At 34.5% G+C, this 23289-nt stretch overlaps 2 protein-coding genes across 5 annotated transcripts in view; one reads left to right on the plus strand and one right to left on the minus strand.

Annotated features, from left to right (window-relative positions):
• Positions 1–23289, minus strand: part of LOC132053085 (protein trichome birefringence-like 10) — a 105644-nt gene that overhangs the window by 2289 nt on the left and 80066 nt on the right. The gene's annotated exons all lie outside the window — the stretch shown is intronic.
• On the plus strand, positions 4826–7464 carry LOC132053081 (probable inactive patatin-like protein 9). Of its 4 annotated transcripts, none has more exons than XM_059444917.1 (3): positions 4826–5108; positions 5660–6612; positions 7144–7464. In XM_059444917.1, the coding sequence occupies exons 2-3, from the start codon at positions 5680–5682 to the stop codon at positions 7354–7356; spliced, it is 1146 nt and encodes a 381-aa protein (XP_059300900.1). In that variant the 5' UTR covers positions 4826–5108; positions 5660–5679; the 3' UTR covers positions 7357–7464. The 4 variants fall into 4 exon arrangements, with proteins under 4 accessions (XP_059300900.1, XP_059300902.1, XP_059300901.1 ...); XM_059444919.1 differs by having other exon boundaries at positions 5663–6612; XM_059444918.1 differs by having other exon boundaries at positions 4826–5078.

The following is a 23289-nucleotide window of genomic DNA, read 5'->3' on the forward strand; positions in this document are numbered from 1 at the left end:
GCCGAGCGAACCCGCTGACTCACCTAATACTCATAATCACGCTGGCTTTCAAATCATGACACAAATATATAACGAAAATTTATCGAAGAACAATATACTTTTTGTTTTCCTTACATCAAATAAAATCTCGCAACATATGAAACTTATAACCCAACACATAATAATACACCGGTTTACATAGCTAGTTACATAATCGACGTTAATACCCACGACACCTGCATTGCAAAGTCTCTAACCCGTAACATGAAACCATAACATGATAATCCGACTCGAGAAAACACCGAAGAATGAGCTCGCTAATCCCGCCGAACGTCTCTACTAATATCTTCGGTCACACAGGTGTACCGCGCGGCACGAAACGCAATTTCCGGGTTAGGGGTCGCACGGAATAGGTATATAAAGCATGAAATATAATAAAAAGCGGGATTATCTTGAAATAAAGAGTACGTAAAAATCATAAGACTTGCCTTTAAAAACATATATCATGTATGTCATTTCCATAAAATCATCATGTATGCATATAATGTGCCCCCGGCCCCCGAGGGACGCGGTGAATGAAATCATCGTATACACATATACATATACATATAACGTGCCCCCGCCCTCTAGCCGAGAGACGCGGTAGTAAAATCATATCATATGCGTACGTACATGTAACGTGCCCCGCCCCCTACAGGGACGCGGTAAAAGGAATCATCATATGCCATCCCGCCCACCTCCCTCATATCATCATATCAAATAACGTGCCCCGGCCCCGCTAAAGGGACGCGGTAAATATACGTGCCCGACCCTCCACGGAGGGACGGACCGTGAACAATGCAGAAACGATGCACGAATACGCCCGGCCGGGACGCAGTGAAAGAGTGGCTATAGCTCGCACGAGCAGAGTAGTGAGAAACCATATGCACATAAATCATTTCAAAGACTTGATGAAATAATTAGGCGAACCATCATTTGAAAATCGGAACAATAATTATCTCAAATACCTTTCAGACATCTCCCGGAATTTATCAAACCGAACTTAGAAATCATAGTTACATATCGCAGTCATATGCGTAACAGTCCTCATTTGAAATGCATAAAAATCATAATCCCGAAACTTATCAAATAAGTAGGAAATCCATATTCGGAAGTCAAGGTGAAAGTAGTACTCAATCTTTCTTAAAAGTCATTAAGGATAATCATAGCAAAGCCGTGGGCCCCACGGACGGGTGCCGACCCCATCCGAGCCCGACTACGAGAGATAGGGGAATGTTATGTCTCTTTGAAGTTACCTATTATGTTTTGGGGCGATCCGAGCTCGTATGCAAAAGTTACGAGCGTTTGAAGTTCGGGACCTTTTAGTAGCAAAGTTCTTTATAAGCCTTTTGAAATTCAACCACTTGAAAACATAAGAATATAATTATCGAGAAACAAATAAGAATCATAAGCATACTCGGATTGCAAGAATAGAGTTACCTCGGGAAACGTGTCATAACTTACTTTCAACTAAGACATGCCAAAAGAAAGAAAGGTGAGCTTTACATACCTTAGCCGCTTCCTAGCTAATCCGAACTTACGTCTCGACTTCTCACGATCTACAATCATGCCATTAGGTATCAACTGTTAGCCATAACACTTAAGAATTCAATTCCAAATTAATACTTTATCCACAAAAATTTCGGCAGCACTTCCCCTATAAAGTGGGCATCCCCGAGAATTTAACTCGGCCAATCAACAACCAAGCCAACAACCATTCTAACAATATCCATAAGTGATTCAAAATGCATCCAAACATTAATAATTCCTTTCTACACACTCCGACGACATTTCGTTTATATTCAAATAAACTACATACGATCAATTCAACACCAACGCTCACATATTCGATCACCAATCCGCAACCTTTCAAACAAGATTTAAGAACATTCCAAATGATATGCCATGGAACCCGAAATCACCAATTTCCATAGGGACGACGACAATACGTTTCTTTCTTCCAAATTCATCAATGACACCAATAATCCATACATTTACAACATTATTGCCATAAATACAAGAAAACATATTTGATTTGCATTAGCTAGCAAAACAGCCCGCACACGATTATAACTTCCATTTGAGTCATCAAACTTTCATTCACATCGTAGAATCCACAACACAACATCTCAACATACTAAATAAAATGAGTCCTTCATCCCTACATAGCACTACATACACGGCCAAAATCCAACCTACACGGCCAAACATCAACTCCAACATTTTATGAGTTTCATCCACTTCTACACATCACAACAACACACAAACATGCTAAGTACCATTAATTCGTTACTCCTACATACTAAACACATACACGGCCTCAACACATATATTTGGTTTAACACCAACATCCATATTTTCATGATTTTAATTCATTTCCACACTTCACAACACATACAAACCATCCACAACATAAGAAAAATAAGATTGAATCTCACCTTCTCCATGTTGCTTCACCACTCGGCTAAGCCTCTCATATGACATCAACGAATGATTTACTTGCTCCAACGACCACTCCACGTTAACGAGGGCCTTCCAATTGGTATGAAAGCTAGGAGAGAAGGATTTTTCATGATCAATATCTCTTGTTCACTCTCTCTCTCTCTCGGTTTTTTTTTTGTATGGCCATGCTTGAGTTTTCTCAAGTCTTCTTGAAATTTCTAAGGCAACCATAATAAAGATGACTTAATTTTCATCTTATACACACATATATAATTATCACACATGGCCATGGCCCACACTTCCATGTGGCCGGCCACCCCTCTCTTCTTTTTTTTTGAATTTTCAAGTTTCCAACCTTCACTTTTGGCCCCATGTTTCATGAAATATAAATTTCCATAATTTCACTTTTAGCCCCAAATTCTCCTTAATATTTCCATCCAATGAAATCATATGCGACTTATGCCTTAAAGCGAAATCGGAAAATAGTCTTATTCTTAATTTTTCACACTTGGCCCGGAGTATCCCGACGTACAAAATACGGGATATAACATTAACTCAAATAAGTTTATTGATTGAAATGATCTTTATCTTATTTCTTTCAGTCCTAATTCTCACGGAGGGATTGACTCAAATAAAATTATTGATTTAGCAAAAGCTAATCGAAAGAGGCTTTTGTTCACTTGGTGCACTCAACTAAGATAATTCTTGTTTGAAGCCATTACTTTAATTGGTTAACCATGCTAATCGAAAGAAGTGTTATTAATTAATTATTGTTTAATGTCACTAATTACTTGTCAATAAATTAATAGTATAAGCGAGAGTGGTGCTATTAGCATATTGTCGTTATGTGGAGTGATTGTATTAGAAATAAGCAATCATTCTTTAAACAGAGAAATAAATAATAAACTTTTGATTTTATTATAATAATTTTATCTTGCCGATTCAAAATATTCCAACCTCTATCTTTTATTAGAAAACTCCAAAAATATTTCTTATTTTACAATTATAATTTTCAATACTTTTGAACAACTCTCTTTTCATCAGTTTGATCCTCTCAAATAGCAACAAAAATAATACAAATCTGTAGCCTAGGTATTTTCAATCTCTGTGAGACGATATCTTAAACTTTACTATAATTTGACAGAGTACGAGCAGAAGATACCTTTGCACATTGGTCTCGTCAATACCCCCACCCCTTCATATGTTGAATGGGAACGATAACCCCTTATGTAATATTTTCCGGTAAAAGTTTTCTTTTTTAGAACAAAATCTTTTTTCTTTTTCTTTTTAGAATTAAAATATAAAAATAAAAAAGGGTCAAATATAACCCTATACTATCAGAAAAGGGTCAAATATACCCCTTGTTATACTTTCGGTCCAAATATACCTCTTCCATTATACTTTGGCACAAATTTGCTCTCAATTTTGACGGAAAGACACGTGTCAAGCTCAAAATCAAATAACCCACCCCCAATTTTAAATATCGGATTCCTTTAAAAAACCACCCATTTAACCGACTCGAAACTCGCAAACAAATGTCAATTGCACATTTATTAAAACATCAAAAATCATTCTACCATTATCAACATTTCAATATGCTAATATACTGAGATAGAGACTAAATATCACTCAACATATCTTGAGAAATTCTAAGGAATATCTAAGAGGAACTAATATGATTTCATGAACAAGGAAATTAGAAAATATTTTGAGGGCTAGTGACGAAAAATAATATGGAGGACATATTCAGACAATGACCTGCTCCAGCCTTTGAATAATGTCTTGTTAAATCCCAATAAAAATAGTCGACGGTCATAGAGGAGGGGAAAAAGTGTAATTAAGAGAATTAAGAGGTGTAATCAAGAGAATTAAGGGAGTGAGTTTTTTATTTTTTGTATATAGCACATTAATTTTAATATGAGCAAAAACTTCAAAAAAAAAAAAAAAAAAAAAAAAAGATAAATGGGTCGGGTCAGTTAAACGAGTGAGTTTCTAAAGGAATCGGGTATTTTAAAATTAGGGGTGGGTTATTTGATTCTGAGCTTAACATGTGCGTTTACGTTAAAATTGAGGGCAAATTTGTGTCAAAAAGATAATGAAAGCGGATATATTTGACAAAGTATAACTATGACATATTTGAATCGAAAGATAATCTAGGGATATTTAACCCTTTTCCGATAAGATCGGTTACATTTGACCCTTTTCCGTTTTTATATTTTAATTCTAGAAAGAAAAAAGATTTTTATTCTAAAAAAGAAAATTCTTACAGAAAAGTATTACATAAGGTGTTATCATTCCCATAACCCTTAACAGTTAGGGGTAAAGTGAAATTCACTCTATATATATATATATACATCGTACATCTTTTAGTTGCAGTACTATTGTCCAGTTTCCTAAGTCCTAACTACTACTGCTCCACTTCTTTGTTTCCGCTCTCAGTCACAATCTCAGAGAGGAAGCACACACTGCACAAAAAGTGTGACTATTTCAAGTAACACCAACTCATAGATATACCAACAAAAACAACAACTGGCCCTTCATAAATGTTTCTTCGAACCAAATCGTGAGCTTTTTTCTGCTGTACGTTTCACGGATTTCTCCATCACTTCACTGCATAGGTACAGCCCCTACAATATCGATCTGGCTAAGTAGTACTCTTCGTTGTTATCCACACTCAGATTTTTATATTTTAATGGCCTTTAAATCTTCTTCATTGAATCAATTGCATTTTTAGTTTAAATACTAGAGCTTGGTAAGGTGACAAGTAGCTCTCTTCGTTATTATCCACACTCTATTTGCCTTTAAATCATCACTGAATCAATAGAAATTAGTTTTGTGTTGAATTTACTTTATCTGAAACTGTCACTGGAGAAAACAATTAGAATTAGCTACAAATTTCGCCGATAAATTGCTCATAGCTAACAATATTCTTTGATAATTCTTGCTAAAGAGGGTTTTAGCAACGTATTTTGCTGTGTAGCTACAAAATTTGTTAATTTCTATTCCTTTTAGCTTATCTTATCGATGAATTTTTCTGTATAGCTGCAAATGTCTGTTGCTAATTTCTGTTCTTTTTAGCTTATCTTAGCGATGGATTTTATTGTTTAGCTACAAGTGCTGTTCTTTTTAGCTTATTTTAGCGATGAATTTTACCGTTTAGCTACAAAATTTGTCCATCACTAATTCATGTTCTTTTTAGTAGTGTGAAGCTATTAAGTGATGGATGAGCTTGGTAAGGTGACAATGGAGATATTCTCTAAGCTCGAGCAGAAATGGTTGTACCAGTACGAAGGGAAGAAAACGCGTATTCTCAGCATTGACGGTGGTTGTACCACCGGCATTGTTTGTGGTGCTTCGTTGATTCATCTAGAAGACCAGATCTGTTCAAAAACCGGCGATCCTAACGGTAGAATAACGGATTTCTTTGACATTATCGCCGGTACAGGTATAGGTGCAATTTTCGCTGCCATGCTTGTTGCTAACGGAGGTGACGGACGTCCGTTATTCACAGCAAAGGATGCTGTGAAATTCGTAACGGAAAATCAGTCAAAACTGTTTAAAGCGAAGAATAACGGTGTTTTTACAAGGAAAATGAGGTTTTCAGGGAAGAGTATGGATAAGGTGTTAAAGGAAGCTTTTACAAGAGAGGATGGGAGAGTGTTAACGTTAAAGGACACGTGTAAGCCTATAATTGTTCCTTGCTTTGACCTTAAAAGTTCAGCTCCTTTCGTTTTCTCACGAGCTGATGCAACGGAGTCTATTACCTTTGATTTCGAGCTATGGAAAGTTTGCCGTGCCACGTCAGCAAATCCGTCAATGCTTAAACCGTTTCCGTTAAGTTCAGTTGACGGAAAGACGTCTTGTTTGGCCGTTGACGGCGGTGTTGTTATGAATAACCCTGCTGCTGCGGCGGTAACTCATGTTTTGCATAACAAACGGGATTTTCCTTCTGTGACTAGCGTTGATGACCTGTTGGTTTTGTCTCTAGGTAACGGTCCGTTAAGCTCACCGTCAAAGTTGAAACTCCGTAATGACGGTTATTGCTCTCCGTCTTCCGTCGTCGGTATTGTTGTTGACGGCGTATCTGAAACCGTTGACCAAATTCTCGGCAATGCGTTCTGCTGGAATCCTAATGACTACGTTAGAATTCAGGTACTGTTAAGACTTTTATCTTTAGATAAAATTGCAAATTGAATTAAGTTTTAGGCAGTTTTATTTACTGTTTAAGATTTTCACTCTTTTTGAGTATTTGATCGCTTAAATAAATGGGCATTTGGACTTGAGAATTGTGAAATTTGCAAAACAAAAATACAACTATATTTGTTTTCAAGTTTAAAATGGTAACTAGAAATTGGAGTTGTGTAATTATTTGGAGTGAAAATTTAGAAAACACCTTTTTAGAATTTTTCAACTTTTGGAATGGTATTTGAGAAAAGAGTGAAAACTATCCATGGACAAAATGGCACTAAATTAGTCATATTCTTTTTTAGACACTAATCCATCTTTAAACTAGCACTATTTGTAAAATAACAGTGTTAATTTGGTCTAATAAAAGACTTTCGTATACAATTAACAAAATGAAATCAAATTTTTAGCTGGATCATTAGTCTTCTGTGTTGAATTAAAAAAGCTAATTAGCTACAATGTGTCAGCGTTTATTAATGGATTAACGTTTCTGTACAGGCTAACGGCTACACAAGTGGAGGAGTGGGACCGAGAGAAGAAGAGGTGTTGGAAGAAAGAGGAGTAGAGTCGTTGCCTTTTGGCGGTAAACGGTTATTGACGGAGACTAACGGACAAAGAATCGGAAGTTTCGTACAACGGCTTGTCAAGAGTAGTTTACCGCCAAGTCCCTGCAAGGAAACTGCCGTCAACCCCCTTACAAACGGACGTTAAGTCAGTTTCTTTGTCTTTTATAAATTCACTTTTTGTCCCTTCTGTGTTAGTGCTAAACTCGAGATTAGTTTTCTTGGTTAAACCCTTTGTCGTGTTACGCCCTTAATTTAATCATCTTGATGCTCGAATAGAATAGTAGTGGTCGTATTTAATAATGCTAGCTTAGTTTCTACGGTTATGCTGTTTTACATAAATTCTCCTTTGTCTTAATGGATCGTATCAAATGAACGTAGATATTTGTAGGAATTTTAAAATATACAATACTACGTATCAACTAACAAAAAAGTATACGCATTGTGCTAAAACATTACTAACATGTTCTGGTGTAAGTATTTTAAGCTTATATATCATGTTGTGCAATAACAGCTGGTAACCCACGCCTGTTAAAACCGCGTCTACTTGGTTATTTTTTCTTTCTGTCAGCTAATTAATTGCCTGAAGTCTCGCTCACACATAGGCAAAGCTAATACTACTAGTTTTTTTTTTTGGTACTACTATTATTATTCCCTCCATCTCAAATTATCGTGGTTATTAAAAATAATTATATTCAAATTATTTATCCTTTAAAAATTCAAGACACAATGAATTATTTTAATTTTGATAGAATTTTGTCATTAATAGAGATAACACATAAATAGAATAAATATTTTATGAAAAAAAATTATAAATTAGACATAAATAAGGGTAAACGTAATCAAATATTCCTTTTGATTTATATTTCTCAAAGGGCGTGCAAAATAAAAATGAGACGATGGGAATACCATATTGAAGGTTGTTATACCGTTAACCCCTTTTCTAGCCACCAATCTTTTACGTGTGATGTCCGTTTTTTGTTTATTAGAGTAGTACAGTAGTAAGTGTCGAAACCAATTGATTTGATAGTTCCCACTTCCTTGGGAGATGGTGTCGCTGTCACGTAGGAATTAGCCGTAATTTTAACTAATGAAATTAATTAGTCAAAAATTGCTCTTTTTGATGAGTTTCACTCTCGATGATCAACATTGCTTTGGAAGAAGAACAGTGTTGGAATCGGATGTTCCGGGAAGACAGCGTTCGAGGAAGACTACAAATTTTATTAAAGAGTCATTAGTTGGTCTTTACTGTCACAATTAACGAGTGATCAGATTTACCCACAAGTAACGAGTCAGACTATGCTTCGGACCACCCTTCATGACCCTAGCTTGAAGAAAAAATAATTCCTTAATCACACACACATTTTATACAATTTGCCTTTCTTTGGGAGGAAGGGATGGGTGGGTGGGCATTATTAAATATTACGTGTACTTGGCTCAGCGATATCTGGACGCTCTGTCGTTTATTGTCTCGACTTCCATATGAATTAGTTGTGGTACGTCGAAATTAAAAACATATTCTTCTTGGAAATTAATTATGGTGAAATATGCCGACAATTGATGTATATGAAATGCAGTGAATGCAGCCATGCCAGATTACCATTAATAGTTGTAGTAAAAGCTCTACTAGATTCTGACATAAATTAAGCTTAAGAAGGCGTACCTCTTTAGTTATTAGCTTAGTTAATGAAGATTGTTTTTGGCCACGATAATAATTGACAGAAAAGCTAAGCGTAAAAATAGATGTACTTCTCAGTGCTAGATATTAGTACGTAATAGGTGGGCTTTTTCCTTGTGATATGTACTGTTAGATTTTAAATACCAAATTAATAATACATAGGTATGTAAATGAAATACACCTATAAACACAACAAAGAGAGACAAAAGTTTGTGATTGTTTTTATTTCAAGACCGTAATTTGGCAGCCTAAAGTGCACATACTTATATAACTAGCCAGTACCGGAACCCCTCAGTTAGTAAAAAACTCGATCCTTATTCTTATAAGTCATCAGATTCCGACCTTATATATCTAGAAATCTTACCAAATATTATCACCAAATAATTAGGTATAAATAAATCAACAAATAATAGTTTTACATGCACAACTTCTATTTTGTTGATTTATGCTGGAATATATTCTTATTGAGAATTATGTACGTAGACGCCCACTCCTTCCAATCAAAGATAAAATGTGCCTACAAATTTTTAATGGATGCAGTGACACCGAGAATTTTGTATGTTCCCAATTCACAGATCTGCTTCTACGTTTCTTTTAACAAAAAAATTATAACGGTGATGTCTTTGTCACCATACGCTACCTCGACCTTTCTATAATTCTATTGGTCCTACAATATTTTGCCAGCTCAAATATAAATAGAGTAAATATGCTCATTAAAACTTGGACAGATGAAAAGAAACCCATATATAATAACAATATGGTAAAGCCCTAGAAAATTAACCTAAAGAGAAAGCAGGCCTACTTCTCTAGTGGCACAACTTTTAGTAATTAAAGGGTGTTGTCCGTATAATAATTAGTCATTAACAGAAAAGTTCACCGTAAGTATATACTTGGGTACTCTTTTTTTAATGCTACATATAGTATAGGAGGTTTGCCGTAACAGTGATTGCTTTCATCTAGTTGCCCCTTCTGTAACTGCTTCTTTCAATAAAGAACTACTCTTCAATTGAATAGTCAAGTATAAACCTGAACCAACCCAACAATCAATTATATAGTTCAAATTAACACCAATATCAACTGGTAAAACATTTCATATTCACCTTATAGAGGCACATCTTAACTAATTATCAACAGTTACCATATTAGCACTCCTATTTATTTCACCTTATGTAGATGTTGTGTAAGTAGAATTGGCTCAAAAATGGAAACATGCCTAAAGCTTATTATTCAGGTAGCTAGTTCCACCTATTATTATGTACTATTATGATAGTTATCTGTAATTATCTTTCAGAATGATCATTAATAGAGTAGATTTTCTATTACATGTTAAACTTCAATAAATTAGTTGGCATTTTCATTTGCGATAACATCCTCATTGTTTCTGTATGGTTAACTATTGTTACTAACGTCTTGCATTTTTACGGATTTTCTTGGATTATACCACTTCCTTCAACTTTTCATACTTTTTTCTTCGGCATGGGATGCAAAAATTAATTATTGCAAGTATTGTTGATACTTGCGATAAGTATTAAAAGGAGATTGGCGTGAGTTTAGTGACATGCTTTTGTGCCTCAGCATAGTAGTAATAGTCTGTTTGACCAAGTTTCTAAAATCAACTTATTTTGAAAAGTGTTTTTCAAAAAAAAAATAAAAAAAAATTGTGAAGAGCAGTTTGTGTTTGGCTAATTAATTTAAAAAACATTTTTGAAAGATCAATTAGCGTTTGATCAAGCTTTTAAAAAGTGTTTTTAAGTGTATTTTTCTCAAAAGTGCTTCTGGGGAAAAGCTATTTTTTTTTAACTTCTAAAAAACTGTTTCTGCTACTCCCCAAAAGTATTATTTTCTCCCAAAAGCTTAGCCAAACACCTCATTTTTTAAAAATAAGCATTTAAAAAAAAAAAAAAACTTTTAGAGAGAAATAAGCTTGGCCAAACATGCTATAAGTATCTTTAGTTCGAGGCCTCTCGCTAAATTAAATGAAAAGGAACAAATTAAAAGAAAAGACAACGACAACTGCCAGATAATATCAAAACAAGAATGTACTACTATATCGAACAAGAAGTAATTATGAATTTTATGTGTTTGTGGAGAGATTCCTGACATGTAGAGGGGAAGAGTAGCTAACATATAGACTATAGTATTCAATTAAAATTAACCATCATTTTAACTTTTCATCTGTAGAATACTCGAATCTATTGTCTTTATTTACTCATTGGATCCCCTCGAATGACTGTAGTTTGTTCTACCAATTTATGACAAGAATTAACGTGTATCGAAAGGGCCCCTGTTCTCCAGCTACGTGCAAGTTTCCCGTGGATAAGTTTGGAACCTCTTCGCAATTGTAGTTACATTTAGAAATTAGAGGCGGTCCAAGATTTAAACTTTGATTGGTTCAATTTTGAAGTGATCATTTTGGAAAAATTGTTATTTTACAGAAATAAATTATAAAATTAAATATTGTTAAAAGGTTAATACTTTTTACATAATTGTCTATATTATGTGTCGAAACTATCAAGTCCAATTGAATTCATTGAATATAAATTGCATCTGCCTCCAGTTACGTACGTTGTCAAAGTAAATAAGGAAGTTTTGGCTGGTTTATGAAGACCATTGATCGATTTCTTGACTCTCCATAACTGTAATCGGAAATTAATTGGAGATTCTACTTTGAATGACAGAATTGTCCGAAAAATTAAGATACTTATATAGGAAATTAAGACTGATTAGTGTTTGACAATCTGTTGAGACTAATAAGACTTTTATTTGTGTAATTGTCGTAATTGTCTGTGACACAAATAAACAAGAACAGTATATTTTTCTGCTTAGTTAGAATCAACACAACGGAGCTGAGATATAAATGTATTATACAGTACAGGGAGTCTGAACGAAGTGGCAGAGGACAAGATCTTATCACAATCTTATAAATAATATTGTCACAATTAATCTCGTACATACGATGTCTCTCGATACTTAAATTGTCTATGTACGATAGAGAAATTATATTAATTTATAAATAGAAGTCACACGTGTGCATGATATGAAGACATTGAGGGGATGGGAAGTTAGTGTGTGGAAATGTGTGTTGTCCCCTTGGTGGTGTCAATTGATTTACTCCATTGTCGCCAATAAATGCATGTTCCTCTTTTAATTTATTTGTGAATTGACATTGTTTATGCCTATGATATTTCACAAGTATCTAAAAAAAAGATACTACATGTATAGCAGAATATAATTCTTTTACTGACGACTATTAATTGACTTGTAATGCCAACATGCATAGTCATTACTTTCTGGCTTCTTGTATGAGGGTCGAGGGAAGGGGATTTAAGTGAAAGTGAAGTAAAATAGTTTAACTTTTCTACCAAAACTAATAACGTAATCACAAACTCTACAAATAACTATCATTATAAGTGAATTAATTACCTGAAAATTCAAGCAGACACTTTGTTATAGCTGCAAATTAAATTATAATGCATAGTACGTAGTGCATATAAACTTAATTCGTTAACTTAACCTCCCCTTCCAAAAAAAAGGCAAACCTCCGCATCATATAAAAATGCAGCTCGTAGAGTTACACGTACCATGTTATTCTGTTTGGGGGTATATAATGTGAATTGTGATATATCCCTATTGTTGAAGTGAGTGATGAAATTGAGGAACTTAGCTGAATTCAAAGTGTGCACTGCATGTGCTGCATGCATTTCTAGGAGCAGAGGTTTTACACGTGAAGAAATAAACAATTCAAAGTTTTACATCTAGCTAGAGATTAAAATGCAGCTTAGAGGCTGATTTAGAATTTGAGGTTTTGATCTTTTATAATATCTCAAGTAATCATATAACAATATTGATGATCACAAAGAAATATTTCTAGATATTTAGTGAATTTCTTTATATATATATATATATATATATATATATATATATATATATATATATATATATAAGATCGGGATAAAAATTACAACAAGTTAATGTGTCTCAGAACTTTACGTGGTAGATCCGCCTTGTAGCTAGCAATGGCAGATGTCGCATGATAGTTGGGGTTCAATTGAACTCCTAACTTTCGACGCAAAGCATAAATTTAGCGCTTGTAAACAATTATTAAATTTGCAATAAATAAAAGACATGAATCTATAACTTTTAAAATGCAATAAGTTCAAATAAGAATCTTAGAAGGTTGAACTATAGAGCTTAAATTTTGTATCCGCCTCTGAACTAGCTAGTACTAGTTAATTAATATGTACCGTTATTGTGTGTTTGTGGGATATATATCTTGATATTGTCGATCAAACTTTAAACTTCAAAAGCACAAAATCAGCTCTTTAAGTTTTTAGCGGTAGAAGACACTTGGCAAAACATGCTTGAATCGATAAATTAGATATTCTATTATCTTTTAGAAAGATGACTATGTATTTAAGTTGGGTTAGATAAAATTAGTCTATAAAAATATGATTCGTAGAATTCGTTGAAATTTGGACGGGTTAATGATATACTCATTTATTAGCTCATCATATTTTGACACCCCAGTTCAGCCAATCCAAAAATTGCTGATATATAGCCATAATTGATCCATGAGAAATTTTGTGAAAACATTTTTAGAAAGCTTTGGTTGATATATTATATAAAACCATTATAAAAGGAAAACGTTTTATTAGGCAACTAAAAAAAATAAAGAAATTAAAATTTGATAAGAGTTGGGTGGGTGAATTATGATCCATTGTTTAGTGCATTCTAACCCAGCTCATTTCAGCCCTAAGTACGTCCTTATATATTTCTTAATCCGATTATTTATTAACTTATATCATTTGGTTCGACCCAAAAGCAGCTCAATATGCCCATTTGACCCCTTCTTCCTTTTATAGTGTTAATAGGTTAATTTAGCACTCTAGAAGAGTACTGCAACCCTTTAGAATATCAAATCCCTTTTCAAGAAGCAACCTCAATGCGAAAACAGAAAATGTTAAAACCCAATCAAAATGTGTTTTAAAGGCATAATCTCTTTGATCTTAAAGTAGGAGTAAAAGATCTTCCAATTTCCTAATTTTACACACTTATTAAGAGTACTAGCAAACTATGCAATGCACGGCTCAACATGATTAATTTGGTTACTTACTTTAATTAGTCTTTATGGTTTGTATATTTTGCAAAGTATACTGCGATTCTCCCATGCGAGTCTCCATATTTTTTTCTTTTCCGTTATTTTTCCCCTTAATTTCTCAATTGTTGTTAAATTTGTCTAATTTTGGTTATGTCCGCCTCTTTTTATATTTAGTAAGTTGACAATTCAAATATCCTACATGTCAAGTTTATAATCACAAGATTCAAAAGATATTTTATTCGATTATACACATTTTTAATTTAGAACCACAAGATTCAAAAGTCTATCTTTATTTCTTAAACTCCGCGTCTACTCAAACGTAGACACTTAAATTGAGACAAAGGGAGTATATGCCAAAAAGGAAAACGAAAAGACACCGAGACATTACTTAATCTATGGGACTTAAAAGTAAACACACAAGATGGTATTAATGTTAAACTTCGAAATGTACACATGTTAGTCCCTCGCTAGAGTACAACTTTAGTTGCTTTTTGTACAACTTATTGTTGCTGTGTTCGTCCACCTTAGGCATTTGTTGTTAAATAAAAATAAAATAATTGTCTTATTTTTGTTATGTCCTCCTCTTTTTATATTTAGTAAGTTGACAATTCAAATATCCTACATGTCAAGTTTATAATCACAAGATTCAAAGGATATTTGATTATATTATGCACATTTTAAATTTAGAACCACAAGATTCGAAAGTCTATCTTTATTTCTTAAACTCCGTGTCTAGTCAAACGTAGACACTTAAATTGAGACAGAGGGAGTATATGCCAAATGAAAGAAATGAAAGGACAATTGAGACAGAGCGGACCCGTAAGGACTTAAAAAGTAAACACACAAGAGGTAGAATTAATGTTCAACTTCTGAAATGTACACATGTTAGTCCCTGCTTAGAGTACAATTTCGTTATTTTTTGTACAACTTATTGTTGTTGTGTTCGTCCACCTTGCGTTTATATATAATAAAAATATAGAATAGAAAATAGACATATATTTTTAGTAATGTGGCCAAGTAATATGAGACGGAGGGAGATTTCATTTATTAATTCTTAAAGAATGCGAAAAGTCAAGAATGTGGCCAAGTAATATGGGACGGAGGAGTTCTTCATTTATTAATTCTTAAAGAACGTGAAAAGTCAAAAGTGAACAAGTAAAATTGCATGGAGGAAATAAATTTGTGGAGAATTAAAATTGAACTGCATACGTCTATACATGAGAAGAGAAAAAATATTCAGCAAGAATGTGAAAAGTCAACAGTGAACAAGTAAAAATGCATGGAGGAAATAAATATGTGTCGGAGAATGAAAATTTAAGTGCTCTGTCCACGTGGGATAAAACAAGTAAAAGTGCACGGAGGAAATAAATGTGTCGGAGAATTAAAATTGAAGTGCATACGTGTATATATGAGAAGAGAATAAATATTAAGTACTATGACATATGGCCACGTGGGATAAAAAAGTAGTTGCTTAAAGTGTACAAGTTATATAACTTTTGGTACAAGCATTCATTGCGTGTACAATTTATGAAGCTTTTGGTACAAGCAGTCAATGCTGTGTTGGTTCCTCTTCCACACTTATATATAATAGAAAAATAGTTTAGACCACACTCAAAATTTTACAACACACATCGTTGTCCTCTATGTACCAATTTGGTCATTGGATTGGACTAAAATCAAGAATTTTGTAGCTCAATCAAGTGTCAAGTGGTCTTTACTTGGGCCTCATCAGTTAAGGTCCATTACTGAAGTAGCTCCAAAAAATGGGAATTTTACATAAATGACTACACTTTGGGGGTTTAAAATTCGCATAGCTGCGCTTTCAATATTTACATTGCGTAGCTACAGCTTTCCAAATTCGTATTCAAAAAATGGCTCGCGTATTCATAAAATAATTAGTTTATTCATGAATACAACGAATAAAATTTTTTCAAAATTTCTTTTTCACCGTATTCAAGTCATACGTATTCAACTCGCCTTGTATTCACGTCAATTGTATTCAACTCATGTATTCATTTATAGAAACTTTTACATTGTATTCACTTTATTGTATTTGAAAATCAAGGTATTCAAACAACATAAATACAAAAAAAATTGTATTCAAATTTTTAATAACCGAGTTGAATTTTCCCAAAAAAAATAACGAATACACTCAAATACCGAATACAAGAAATAAAATTCATTGTATTCATTTGTATACACTTCAAATTTACCGTATTCATTTTGTATACAAAAAGATCTCCTTCGAAAACATGCGATAAAACATCGTATACACTATGTATACACTCCAATTTGAAATTAAAAAAAAAAAAGCTCGGGGATCCGAGCCGCCACCGAAAACGACCGAGGTAGCAACGACGTAGATAAAAAAAAATGCTTTCTCTCTCTAAGAAAACAATAAAGCTCGTATATGTTGTTGATGATGAGGAGGTGGCGACGGCGGCGGCAATATGAATGACGCCATTCGAGCATAGCTCCGGCGGACTTTGAAGCTTTTAAGCCATTAATGTAACTTTGGAGCTTTCTCTCTAGAAAAACAAAGAGATTTAAGGATGTGAGAGAGAGAACAAGCCGACGTGGTGGAAACTCACGGGAGATCTCCATGGTGGCAAGGTGTGGCGGTGGAGAAAGAAGAAGGCAAAGGAGATCTCCATGGTTGTTGAAGCAAAAAGAAGACGGCTTGGAGCGAAATGTGATGGAGAGAGAGAAAAATGGAGGAAAATGGGAGGAGATTGTGAGAGAATAACAGAGAGAAAATAGTCTTAAATATTAAATACAATATAATTTTACTATACTAGTTATCTTGTAATTGACATATATGATTTAGCTATGAGGATGTAATTTAGGCAAAATATAGCTACTAAATATAAATAAGGCTTAATGTTCTCCATACCATGTAGATTTCCCCCAAAAAATTGCGCGAATTTCCATTGATATGGATTGGTCCTTAATTTCTGTCCCTCAAATCGGTTGTCTTTAATTTTTGTCCCTACTTCTCATTTAATGAAAATTTGTGTCAAAGTACCCTTATTCGTCGTCTATCAAAACCGTAGATTCTGTTCGAGCTCCGGCAGAGGGAAAAAAAAACAATTTCGAAAGGCAGGATATCATAATAAATTATGCCTATTCGGACAAAAATTATGCCTTTAAAGCATAATTCTGTATTATTGAAAAGGCATAACTATGAAATCTTGCCTTAAAGCATAACTTTTACCTAATGATTAAGGTCAAACTAAGGAAATATCAACAAAATGCTCTCCCTTCTCTCATCTTTCTCTTTCTAAAAATACTTTATAGCCTCGTCAGAACAGGTGGGCCATCCCTACAATGACCCACCCCCAAATCCCTCTCTAGACCCTACATCTCTTCTATCAAACAATTAGAATTCTACAACTAACCTATCCCAGCCTACTCAGCCCCCTCCGACCTTGACATCTTAGCCTTCTCAAACCCCTCCGAGCTTGACACCTGTCCCGGAAAACAAATCCCCCGACCAAAACCAACCAAAAATAACCACCATCAACTCCCACCCAAACCAAAAATCCTCTAATATTCCCACCGGAAATGAATCTGCAATAACTACTAACAAACCCCTCTCTGCCCAAAACCCTAACCTTCCAACTCTTCATTCCCAAAAATCTTTGCTAACTTCGACAAATCAGATAAGAGGAATAGGATTTCCTTAGATGTTGATACTCAACACAAAGGAAATATGGAACAAAAAAAAAAATCCCTTTCATAACCCCCTTTGCTTCTAAGATTCCTCCTAGTGGAAACAAATTTGGTCAACAAACTTTGAATGCATGGTTGCAAGGAACTTCCAAACCCTCTTTTGTCAGAAACTTCAAAGCCGAGCTCCCTGTAGTGGTAGATAGCTTAAAAGAAGTTGAAATTAAGCATGGTACTCATCTCGGAAAATCGGGAGTGTTCTTCAATGCAGAAGGCTACTTTGTCAACCTTGCAAAAGATTGCAAATACACGTTAGTTGGGAAATTTTACAGAGACCAACCTTCTATGGATGAAATCAGAAATGCTTTCATTACCCATTATCATTTAAAAGGTACGGTGAAGGTAGCATACTTTGATTTCCAACATGTCTACATCACTTTTTTCAATGAGGTTGATTATACTCATATAAAAAACAAAAACTTTGTGGACATTAATGGAACCCCTATGAAGATTTTGATTTGGACCCCTGATTTTAAATCGGAAGCTGAAACTCCTCTAGTTCCTGTTTGGGTTTTCATTCACCAGCTGCCTAGGCACCTTTTCAAATGGGGAATATTTGTTGACACCCAATTTCGTCCCTCCTTTATTCCAATTTATTTCCTTGGGATTTTAAGTTAATTAAATCTAAATATATTTTTTTTCGCTTCTATTTTACTATTATTAATATTATTACTTTCATTTACACTATTCTACTATCAACATTAATAGTGTTACTTTATCACAATTTTTAAAGGGTTTGTGGTCATTTATTATACTCTACATATCGATCATTAATTATCATAGTATATATATTGTACTAGTCACTAAATTAGAAGCCCAAAAATAATTAGAATAGTAGGAGGAAGGACTAATTTGTTTCACCAAATTAATGGCCCGAATACAAACACAATATCCATTAAATCCACCAAATTTACATAAACATTTCCGACTAATCCGTCCCCCCCACAAAACCTTCCCTCAATGCATCAAAATTCAACTCAACATTCTACCCAACCCGACCCGGTCCAGCCCACTTTCTAAACAAAATCCTCATCTACCCTAATCCCTTTCAGCCGTCTCTCTCTCTTTCTTTCCCTTTTCTCTCTCCACGCTCTCCCTCTGTCGTCTCTCTCGTTTCCCTCTCTCCTCCCATTTCCAGAAAAACAACGAACCCTCTTTCACCCTCACAGCTTTGCCTTGCCATTTCCATACAAAGCGTCCCTATATCTGAATCCCTACGTTTGCTCTGTCGTTGACAGAGAAAAGGGTTTCCATTTTTTCGCCTCAAACACAACAGCGTCATCAAGACCAGAGAAAGTCGGTCCTTTTGAGGAAATCTGACTAAGTCACGTGGATGGGTCACACACTCGTCCAAAGCCCATCCAACGTTCGGATTAGAAGAACTTTGACTCATTTTCGAATTGGGATTTCAAAAACCCCGCCCAATCCAGAGCCGAAAACCCTACAAATCACTTATAAATACTGATATTTGTCCGTCTAAAGGGGGGACTAAAAAAATTTCAGACCATTCAACAGAGTATTTTAGCTTGTTCTTGAATATTTTTCTCATACGAGTTCCTTTTCAATAGCCATAGCCTCACTCTAAAATACAGCCAACATATCATTTTTTTTAAGATTTTTGGTTTGAAACTTTACTCACTTTAATCGGGTTCGGGTTCGCTTGAGTTCGAGCTTAAGTTCGTGACGTCGACGCCCCATTTCACTGTACCCACAAAAGGTCAGTGTGTTTTCTTCCTTTTGCTTTATTTCAAATCCCAGAATTTCGATGTGTTCATGTATGTTGTTATCGCAAATTTTTAATGTCAGCTTGAGAGTTAACAGTATTGGTATGTTTGTGTCTCACCTTAGATTAGTTTTCAATTTTACTTGGCTATGTGGTGTTTGGTTTGTAATATATATCAATTGATAGTTACGCCTTTCGATCTCGGGTCAGCCTTAGTTTAGTTTCTTAATGTAAGTTGGTTTAACCAATCTGTGCGTGTGCGAATATTGTTGATTACGACAGGAGTATATGAGTCCTCTCCATGTTAAAAGAATAGTGATTGATTTGAGCATTGTCTTGGGCTGCTGTAGGTTATGACAATTTCAAGACGAGTTAACTTAAATGATCGAAATTCATCTCTGTCACTAGTCTAATCTCTGTCCTGTTTTTCTGGTTTCAGCCTTTAGTCTGTCGCGTAATTTTTTGAGCAGTTAGTATTTGTTGGTAACTGATCAGCATGTCATAGCTTATAGGTCGTACGAAAGTGCGATGTCATTGGTTTAAGTTTGCGCTCGTTTTGGTATAGTTGTTGGTCTAATTTAGTATAATTTCCTTTTACTAATTTAGATGATACAAATCTTACCATGAACCATTGCTTCAAGTCTAAGTGTCCCTCATATGATGTATTTGCTACTAGTTTAATTTGTAACGGTCATTCGCTTAATTTGAATCAATAAGACTTGGCCTGTAGTTTGGGGTGTGGTTAGTTGCCTGATGTAGTTATATAAGGAAGAGGCAATGTTTTTTGAATGCATTTCAGTTCGGTTCTCAAATGATCACTTTAGGTTTCTCTCCCTTTTCATCTTTCGTTCCAGTTCTGCCCTATGAGAAAGGTAATAATCGGGTTAGTTTGGTTTAGTTGCAATGTCACATATTAGAGTGGGGTTTGAGGCATTTTATTTTCTGTTTGGTTCGTGAAAATAAGGCATTTTCATACTTTGTTTCGTTCACCTAAAGAATCATGAATAAGGTTGTGCTCATGTATAAATTCAGGATCTGAATTGGCTTGTTTTAGCTAAAATTTATAGGACCGAATGTATGTTACTAGTTCTCCTACATCTGATCTATATTGGGCACATCTTGATATTACTTTGAGTATTTGGTAAAAATTTTGACTGGTTTAAGAAGGATGATGAGTTGATCGTCGCTTTAGAAATGCATATAGGGGCTGTTAGCTAAGCTGCTGTTCTATATCAATCTAAAACATATCAAATGGCTAGATATTGGTTGGATATTTTTTTTTGTGGATAAGTAGCTTACCTGAAGAGGTTTGGTGAATGTTGTTTCATTCCTCATTATATGAAGAAATATACTATGCCTTCTGTTCTGCCCGTGATCAAACCGAAACTGCCCCCCTCATTTATTTTGAACCAGCTTTGTTCATTCCTTTCGCTGTTAGGATACGTCATTGGGCCTACTTTATTCGTTTCTTTGTCACTTGGATATGTTATCGGGCTGTTGCATTTGTTCAATCTCTTCTTTTACTGTTAGCTTGGAAAACGTTAATGTATATAATTATGAGCAGCTCCTTGATCAATTAAAGGTTATTGAGTAATTGATAGATCGCTTCTATGTTCATGTATGTCTTTAATATACTAGATATATACGGTATGTACGTGAGTCAACGTGAGTTATTGATTTGCCCTTCTTTGAGTGTACATTAGATATGTTTAGTCCTATTCGGTGATCATGTACTAATCCCTTTTTCTTTCATTTTTTTATGCATGACTATCGTATACGAGTCCAAGCGACTCGTCATCTCCTTCCGCATTTGGCGTTGGGCCAAAAGCCCAACATGACCTCTTCCATGTCAGCTCCGCCCGCAGCACAAATAGAAACAAAAAAAAAATCGGGCTGAAGCCCAATGAATAAAGGACAACGAGCGGCGGATGTTAAATATTCAAACAAATGGGCTGAGCCCATTTAATCATATTTCCCCTTCTAATTTATTTCTTGTGCCTCCACTTTACTTTATTGCATTTAACTTATGTTGTTTTGACTAACACTTTGCTTCATTTTGTACTCTTAGCATTAGATGAATCATAGGAAATTTAGTGGGATTTAGTTTTGATAATGGGTAGTTAATTTAAAGAAAAACCAATAATTAATTCTATAAAGTCTCATTTTCTTCTTTTTATATTAAAGTTATTCATAATGCTCCTAATATTTATCTTTCTTAGAATAATTGATTTTTAACATAGCACAACTATATATTTTGAGTTAAAAGAATTAAGATTCACTTTTACTATCTTAGAAATTGGAAACGTCATAAAGTTTTATGCTAAGTTAACCTATTTTGAGAAATAAGGAAAACGAACTACTTTCCATGGATAACAGTTCCATTTAACTCCTTTTCAATATTTGAAATACGTATTCGTTAAAACAACTTTTGTACAGTCTATATCGATCTAATATTCTTTCTATAAAACCTTTGGACATTTATCAAAATTAACTTTACAAACCCCGTTTTAACTTGTTAATCCGTGTAATTTATTTATAAAATATTGCACCATTTTGGGTCTTCTTCAGTTTATTTATAACTAAATTTTTTTATACAAATTATTCCTTTTTTTTTTTTGTTTTTGCAAATCTTATTTTTAATAGCATTATTGCATTATTACATTTACTTTAAAACTTTGGCAATATTTATAAGTTATTGTCTAAGCATTTAGAATATTATATCTACACTTAGCCTAATTAACTCTAAGTCTGGTCGGATTAACCATTATTAATGGAACTTAGAGGATGCCTAATACCTTCCCTCTAGGTTAGTTGAACCCTTACTCAGATCTTTTGGTTTCGTAGATTTTAATTAACTTTAAGTAAATGACTTTAATAAATTTTAGGTGCCCTAATTCGCCGTAAATAATTAGGTGGCGACTCTTAACTTTAATTAACCCCGGAATTAATCCGGATGTTGTAAACTATTTTGACTTAGGTTAAAATAGAGTATAACAATATTGTCTGGGACAATTCAATCTGTAGGAGTGGCCATTGCCCCCCGATCAGGCTACTTACTACAAATCCAGGGGTAATGTGGCTAAGATAAAAGTTGAAATGGATTTGCTTAAACCTAGACAGAATCAGGGTTTCAACAGACCTCAAGTAGGTGAGGATAGAGTTTGGCTTGACAATGAGCATGAGGGAGTACCTTCTTACTGCCTCTATTGCAAGATGCAAGGTCATGTGGAAAGTCAATGCAGAAATAAGGTTAGAGACGAAAGCATCAGAAGGTAAAAAGAAGAAAGACTGAAAGCTGAAAATTGAAGCAAAGCAGACCTTCTACTAGTAAGAATCCTCATCATCTCGAGGAGGCTCTCCAAGCTGTCAATAGAAAGTAAGGTAAAAATAGTAAACCCGCTTCTTAATCGCCCACATCGGTTAAGGAGATGCAACATCATAAGGAACCAAGGAGAAAAGAAGGAGACATTACCATCAAAGAACCTTCTGATCAGCAGAGGGAAATAATCAAGGAAGTTCGTGGAAAAGGGAAAGGAAGAGTTGGCACAAATGAATCTGAGAAGATCCAAAAACCTATAGAAAATAACAAAGAGACTGAACCAAAAGAGATAGAGTAGAATAACAAGAAGAAAAGGAGGAATAGGGTAAAAAAAAAATAAACCAAAAAATCTTGAAAAGCAAGTGGCAGACATTCCTACGAGAAGGACGGGCAAGGTACGTAATTCACCAAAGAGAAAATGTCCAAGCAATATATTCAACAATACAACCAAAGAGAAGAGAAATGAAAACGAGAACCCAACTGTGCAAATCATCCCATTGATCCAGGAGAAGAATTCAAGAAACTGGTTTTTAG

The sequence above is a fragment of the Lycium ferocissimum genome, chromosome 4 (assembly GCF_029784015.1).
Source record: "Lycium ferocissimum isolate CSIRO_LF1 chromosome 4, AGI_CSIRO_Lferr_CH_V1, whole genome shotgun sequence".
Taxonomy (NCBI): Eukaryota; Viridiplantae; Streptophyta; class Magnoliopsida; order Solanales; family Solanaceae; genus Lycium; species Lycium ferocissimum.

What these genes read in the sequence shown, in the direction of transcription:
- LOC132053081 (XM_059444917.1), top strand. Translation starts at nt 5,680, where the DNA reads ATGGATGAGCTTGGTAAGGTGACAATGGAGATATTCTCTAAGCTCGAG. An exon ending in ATGACTACGTTAGAATTCAG is followed by an intron (nt 6,613 to 7,143) that starts GTACTGTTAAGA and finishes GTTTCTGTACAG; the next exon opens with GCTAACGGCTACACAAGTGG.